The following is a 7500-nucleotide window of genomic DNA, read 5'->3' as shown; positions in this document are numbered from 1 at the left end:
ATCCAGTCCTGCTCATACTGAATGAATCCAGTCCTGCTCATACTGAATGAATCCAGTCCTGCTCATACTGAATGAATCCAGTCCTGCTCACACTTTTTCTTCCAGTGTTTCACAGACAGGAGCCCTAACCCCCCCCCCCAACCTTCCCATCTCCTCTCCTCCCCTGACAGCTTCTTAATATTGCACTGGCAGTAACTCTCTCTGTGTTTCATTTGAGTTGTTTTTCATAGCTATTTATTATTTATATTGTATTCTTTTGATATTGTATTAGCATTGTTTCTGTTTGATGTTGTTTTTATTTCATTCCCCTGGAAGACCCACTACAGACTGCATTTAGCATTTACATCACTGCCAAACTCTGAATATGTTCTGCATTAATGAATATGTGATATCCATGCTTGGACCTCACAGATGTAGATTTATCAGGCCAATAATGGCAGCTGAAACGGACACGCTGCCGACTGGCCAGCGGCTGTGGAAGCTCTGTCTGACTCTGCTTCCTCACAGTGGCTGCCACCCTAAAAAAGCAAACACACCTGCAGCACTAGAAATGCTATCACTCACTCACTCACTCACTCACTCGCTCTCTTACTCACTCACTCACTCATTCACTGGCTCGCTCACCCACTCGCTCGCTTGCTCGCTCTCTTACTCACTCACTCACTGATTCACTTGCTTGCTCACTCACTCACTCACCCACTCGCTCGCTCGCTCACTCACTCACTCACTTGTGCATTCACTCACTCACACTCACTCATTCACTCGCTTGCTCGCTTACTCACTCACTCGCTCGCTCGCTTACTCACTCACTCGCTCGCTCGCTTATTCACTCACTCACTCACTCGCTCGCTCGCTTACTCACTCACTCATTCATTCACTCACTCACTCGCTTGCTCACTCACCCACTCACTCATTCACTCACTCACTCACTCGCTTGCTCACTCATCCACTCACTCGCTCACTCACCCACTCACTCACTCACTCATTCACTTGCTCGCTCGCCCTCACCTGCCTGTCATTCATCCCTGCCCCACCCTCACCTGCCTGTCATTCATCCCTGCCCCGCCCCACCCCGCCCTCACCTGCCAGCCATTCATCCCTGCCCCGCCCCACCCCGCCCTCACCTGACAGCGATTCATCCCTGCCCCGCCCCACCCCGCCCTCACCTGCCAGCCATTCATCCCTGCCCCGCCCCACCCCGCCCTCACCTGCCTGTCATTCATCCCTGCCCCGCCCCACCCCGCCCTCACCTGCCTGTCATTCATCCCTGCCCCACCCTCACCTGCCTGTCATTCATCCCTGCCCTGCCCCACCCCGCCCTCACCTGCCTGTCATTCATCCCTGCCCCACCCTCACCTGCCTGTCATTCATCCCTGCCCTGTCCCACCCCGCCCTCACCTGCCTGTCATTCATCCCTGCCCCGCCCCACCCCGCCCTCACCTGCCAGCCATTCATCCCTGCCCCGCCCCACCCCGCCCTCACCTGCCAGCCATTCATCCCTGCCCCGCCCCACCCCGCCCTCACCTGCCTGTCATTCATCCCTGCCCCGCCCCACCCCGCCCTCACCTGCCTGTCATTCATCCCTGCCCCGCCCCACCCCGCCCTCACCTGCCTGTCATTCATCCCTGCCCCGCCCTCACCTGCCTGTCATTCATCCCTGCCCCGCCCCACCCCGCCCTCACCTGCCTGTCATTCATCCCTGCCCCGCCCCACCCTGCCCTCACCTGCCTGTCATTCATCCCTGCCCCGCCCTCAGTCCCTCAGGTTCCTCTCAGTGTGGCTGCATCTCTGCCGTGGGACTGAAGGCGCTGTGAGTCACTCTGTATCCATGACTCCTCTGGCATCTTCCCTGTAATGACGCCGCCTTCACTGACTGACAGATGCATTCTCTGTCAGTGAGACGTCTCTCTGTCTATAGAGCAGGGGTTCTTAACCGGTGTGCTGCGTTACACTGGTGTGCTGCGTTACACTGGTGTGCCACGAGGCAAAGTGAAGTGTGCCGTGGAATTTTGAGGAACCCGATGCGTGTGTGTGTGTGCGCGCGTGTGCGCGTGCGTGTGCGTGTGCACTTATACTCTGTGAAAAGACTGATATTTCATATTGTGCTATTAACCCTTTCGCATGTAACTAGCATTATTAAGCTTCTCATAGTTTTCAGTTAGCACTTGCTGTATTTTTTAACGTTAAATTGCTGTTTTCTCAAAGGTAAAATTAGCCAGAATTTTTCCAATCTAGTGTTCTAATCTCACCGGTTTTAACATACGCGCTAAATGGCAAATCACACCGGTGTGCAAAAGGGTTAATGGAGTAATGTTTCACTTTATTTTATTTATTTTATTTTAGTATGTTGCTGTTCATGATGCCACACTATGTCAGACAAGTTCTTGCTCCGATGCACTTCAATGCATTTTTAATAAATTAAACGATTGCCTGTCTGATTTAACAATCTGTTTGATAATTATTTGACAGTCTGCTGTAGTGCAATATGGGTTGAATCAAGCTAATAACATTATAGCCTACCATAATGTGTGTGACAGTCTTCATAATCGATAACCAGCTTTAAGCTGGTGTGCCTTGATGTTCTGGTTTGACCTTTGATGTGCCTTAGCCCCAAAAAGGTGGAAAACCTCTGGTTTAGAGACTCATCTTTATTTCATCCTCGGATCCGTGAAGAGGCTGGTTATTGAGCTGTGTTCTTTACCATTTATTTCTATAACATGGTCAGCAGTGTATGAACTCACTGTTTCTTTATTAAGCAACATGTGCTCCCTGCCCCTGAGAGTATCTACACTACACAGCATGCAATCAAAAGTCCCGCCCAGTCGTGGCCACTAAGCCCCTGAGCCCACACAGACCTGCAGCTGGAAGGAGCTGCTTTCACAGGAAGCTGAGTGGGACCAGCGTTAGGAAGCTACTTGCTGAGGCTACACTGCTGCCTGATGGGAGGTTTCCGACTGGCCTTTAATGTGGTGAATTTCACCAGACACCAGCATTTACCATCCTCAGCCGAGCAAAGCAGAGATACACCCTGAAGGGGCCATGTTCTGACTGACAGTGACATCATCACATCCATTGTCACCAGATCCATTATCATGACATCCAAAATCACTATCTGATCCATTACCATCAGATCCAACATCACTATCATATCCATTACCATCAGATCCAAATTCACTATCAGATCTATTACCATCAGATCCAAAAATCACTATCAGAGCCATTATCAGATCTTAATCATTCCACAATCATTGCATCTGGGCTGAAGTGCCATCAGAAATGAGGACTCATTAGTAGTACAGAATAATGTAGAAGTAATATATTTCACATATTACATGAAATTATATTACAATTCTTAATATAAATGCATTCAGTGTAAATGACACTTGCACTTTAATAACTAGTTCAATAGTGAACAGTATTTAAATAGTCTTGAAGATACTAATTTAAGTAGTGTTCAATGTCTAAAATGTGTTCACACATACTTACGTTTATATTTTATGATTATTATACTTTCAAGTTATGATTTTTAGGTATTTAATTCTGAGCAAAAAAACAGTGCAATGTAAAAACAAAAACAAATAAGATAAAATCCCATTATAGGACAATATTTTAATACATGTGATACAAATCCCTAATTCAGAGTATTGTGCACACTACACTGAATCAGAGTGAGTATCTGAACACTACACTGAATCGAAGTGAGTCTGTGTTTTCTGATGTTCTTTTATGTTTCTCTGCAAACAGACCTTTCAGCTGCCCCTCTGACTGATGGGTATTAGTCACAGGTAATTCCTCTCTGCTGGGATCAGGGGAGGGAAGTTTGGTGCTGAAATTGACAGCATCTATACAGTGCTGTGTGGACAGAGAAAAAGAATAAGGAGAGAGCGAGGAAGAGAAGGAGAGAGGAGGATGTGAAGGAGAGAGGAGGAAGAGAAGGAGAGAGGAGGAAGTGAAGGAGAGAGGAGGAAGAGAAGGAGAGAGGAGGAAGAGAAGGAGAGAGGAGGAAGAGAAGGAGAGAGCGAGGAAGAGAAGGAGAGAGGAGGAAGAGAAGGAGAGAGCGAGGAAGAGAAGGAGAGAGGAGGAAGTGAAGGAGAGAGCGAGGAAGAGAAGGAGAGAGGAGGAAGTAAAGGAGAGAGCGAGGAAGAGAAGGAGAGAGGAGGAAGTGAAGGAGAGAGCGAGGAAGAGAAGGAGAGAGGAGGAAGTGAAGGAGAGAGCGAGGAAGAGAAGGAGAGAGGAGGAAGTGGAGGAGAGAGGAGGAAGAGAAGGAGAGAGGAGGAAGTGAAGGAGAGAGCGAGGAAGAGAAGGAGAGAGGAGGAAGTGAAGGAGAGAGCGAGGAAGAGAAGGAGAGAGGAGGAAGTGAAGGAGATAGAAACATAGCACTGAAGGAAGAGAGAGAGAGAGACGGTGAGATGGGAGAACGTCTCTGGAAGAGTGCGCGATCACCCTTCACCTCACACTGTAGCACAGGCTCCAGTGCTTTGACTTCGGCTCCTGCTGTATCTGCTGATCCATTTTCATCCAGTCTGAGCAGTAACAGCAGAGAAGGCTGGCAGGTACAAGAATCACTCAACAGCCAGTAAAACAATGACCCAAAACCCCCCTCTGCAGGGCAATAAAGTAAAATCATGGAGCTGCCACCTCACATCTGCTGCCCTACCCAGTCACAGAAATTGCAGCTTGGCTTCCAACCCCTGTTTTTGGGAACTGAAAAAGCCTTCATTACAGTTTCTCTTTCTGTTTCAGACAGCAGGCACAAATGTTCATGATAGATGATGAATCTCCACCCCCCTTCTCACTGCCAAATGGAGCTGTGAATATGAGTGCACACAAGCACCAGTGGGCCCTTTCAGCATAGTGTCTGTAACATGCACACACACACACACACACACACACACAGGCATAGCAGAGCCACAGTGCTGCAGAAACAGAGCCACAGTGCAGCAGAAACAGAGCCACAGTGCAGCAGAAACAGCCACAGTGCTGCCACTGAATCCTCACTCTCCCAGATAAGCAGGTTGAGTGTTTCCCCCCATGCTGTGCGTGAAACTATGGCTCAGCTGCTGGTATTTCTGTCCATCGATGGTGTGCGCTGAGCATCAGCTTTACTGTTAAACGCATGGCTGCTGGGTCAGGCTGGGTGAGTGCAGGCAGAGGAAGGCCCCGCCTACAGGCCCGAGCTCTCCGGCGGATCCCTGCGCTCAGGCGGATCCTCATGAATAAAACAGTACTGCAATCTGACACCACTCTGCAGGAACGCCACCGTGGACATTTTTAGCAAAGCTGCCACTTCTAAAAAAGACAAGACAAGACAAGCACATGCACAGTAGAGCATACACACACTACAGATTACACACACACACAGTACAGAACATACACATGCACAGGGACGTGAGGCCATGCAGTCAGATAAGGTCACATTGACCTCATGCTTAGTAATTTGCAATATGATCAGAGAAAAAGATCCATTGCTCAGATGACTGAGTGTCAAGTTTTACAATCACTTTGATTTGACTGTGGAGCTTTTAGCTCTTTAATTGAACTGCTATCACTTCAGTCTCATTTCATTTTAACAAAACTGCAATTAGCCAATTTCCCTCTGTGACTGAGATTTGCGCTTTCACACAGAGATATGATTTCTTCCTCTCATGCTTTGATGGAAGTGGTACTTTCCATTTCACAAGACCAGCATTAATGACATATTTAACCCAGAGCACAGCTCAGGAGTACACACACTGTGTTCAGAGGGATCAGGGGTACGCACTGTGTTCAGAGGGATCAGGGGTACGCACTGTGTTCAGAGGGTTCAAGGGGAACCCACACGCTGTGTTCAGAGGGTTCAGGGGGAACCCACACGCTGTGTTCAGAGGGTTCAGGGGGAACCCACACGCTGTGTTCAGAGGGTTCAGGGGGAACCCACACGCTGTGTTCAGAGGGTTCAGGGGTACGCACTGTGTTCAGAGGGTTCAGGGGTGCACGCTGTGTTCAGAGGGTTCAGGGGGAACCCACACGCTGTGTTCAGAGGGTTCAGGGGGAACCCACACGCTGTGTTCAGAGGGTTCAGGGGTACGCACTGTGTTCAGAGGGTTCTGCAGCAGAACAGTAGTGTTACTGTTTGCATGCAGCCGCTTCACAGCCACAGTAATGGAGAACGTTTAATCCCAGCATGCTGTTCACCCACCTGGCAGGTAGGAGGCGACCACGAGCACCCAGCTGTCCTGACCAGAACAGCACAGTCATTCACCCTCAAAATGAATCCAAAAATCAGAAGCAGGAGACCGTGGCAAGTACAACTTTGACAGACAGGGAAGAGAATGTGACCTTCATCCTTGTAACCTTGGCTCTTGCCTGGACGGCAGAATTTCATGTTATTGGACACCTGATATTCTTGCATTTGTGAATCTGCAGTACTGTGCTTACATGGCTGCAGCCACATGGTCACAGTCTTTGTGGCCAGGTGCACTTAAACGATCACAGAATGCATCGATTGATGAGAAAGACTTACTCCTCCCTCACTGAGAGGAGCAAGGTTACCATACCAACAGTAGGGTTGTCTGTCTTTAAAAATACTGCCAGAGGGGGAAATATTACAGACCGTGGGTCAACCCCCCACTGTAAGATACATGCTATACAGTTGCCACACGCTCCGGCCACACTACAGGACGGTGACAGCAGCGAAGGGGAGTGATCAGCCATACACTGCTGTACTCAGAGTGTTCCCAAATAAACATGAGCTGGAGAGAGAGGTCTCAGATGGCAGAAGAGTGACACCCCCCCCCCCCAAACACATTCCTCCACAGAGCCAGATGCCTCCTGCAGACGGGGCTCTCCACAGACGGCTGCTCACTGTCGCCACCATCAGGGAAAGACACAGAACAACAGACAGCATGTCAACAACAGACACAGCAAGCCTCCATCTCTGACTGTGGGCAGGAGGACACGCCCAGAACCTACACCACCGATCCCTGCGTCCCATCTGAAGCCCTGTGGGCAGGAGGACACGCCCAGAACCTACACCACCGATCCCTGCATCCCATCTGAAGCCCGGTCACCTGCACGCTTCCAAACACAGCAGCTGCATGCAGTGCACCACACACACCACACCTGACACCTGGAGGAGGCAGGTTTCCCAGCGCCTCCTGCTGGTCAGACGCACAGCAGACAGCTGACTCACCACTCGGAAGTCCTCCGCACTGCACAGCGTACCACGGTATCGGCAGGACAGCAGCATGTCTCTGAGGTCGTGACCCGCGCGGTCGTAGAACTCGCGCATGTTGAAGGGGCGGGGCTTGAAGTTGTGAAAGTCGGCTTTGACCCTCAGCGTCTCCAGAACGCTCTCCTCCACCAGGTGTGTGTCCCGGATCTCATACCTGTGCGGAGACATGGATGAGAGCCTGTTAAGGCAGATACTCCGTTTACTGAACGGATATTCAGCTCCGTGTTCCTTCTGTCCTCTCTTTGTTGGTGGCAGGAATTTCCAGTGAATATCTGTGACACACATTT

General features: G+C 49.9%; 1 protein-coding gene across 1 annotated transcript in view; it reads right to left on the bottom strand.

The window, feature by feature from the left end:
- Positions 1-7500, bottom strand: part of LOC118780609 (acid-sensing ion channel 1-like) — a 46080-nt gene that overhangs the window by 29558 nt on the left and 9022 nt on the right. Inside the window, exon 2 of the mRNA XM_036533201.1 lies at positions 7172-7367. Coding sequence (XP_036389094.1) covers positions 7172-7367 — 196 coding nt within the window. The remainder of the gene's footprint in view (positions 1-7171; positions 7368-7500) is intronic.

Source organism: Megalops cyprinoides, chromosome 7 (genome assembly GCF_013368585.1).
Source record: "Megalops cyprinoides isolate fMegCyp1 chromosome 7, fMegCyp1.pri, whole genome shotgun sequence".
Lineage (NCBI taxonomy): Eukaryota > Metazoa > Chordata > Actinopteri > Elopiformes > Megalopidae > Megalops > Megalops cyprinoides.
The sequence above is the reverse complement of the archived record's forward strand: the minus strand, read 5'-3'. Positions and strand labels throughout refer to the sequence as shown.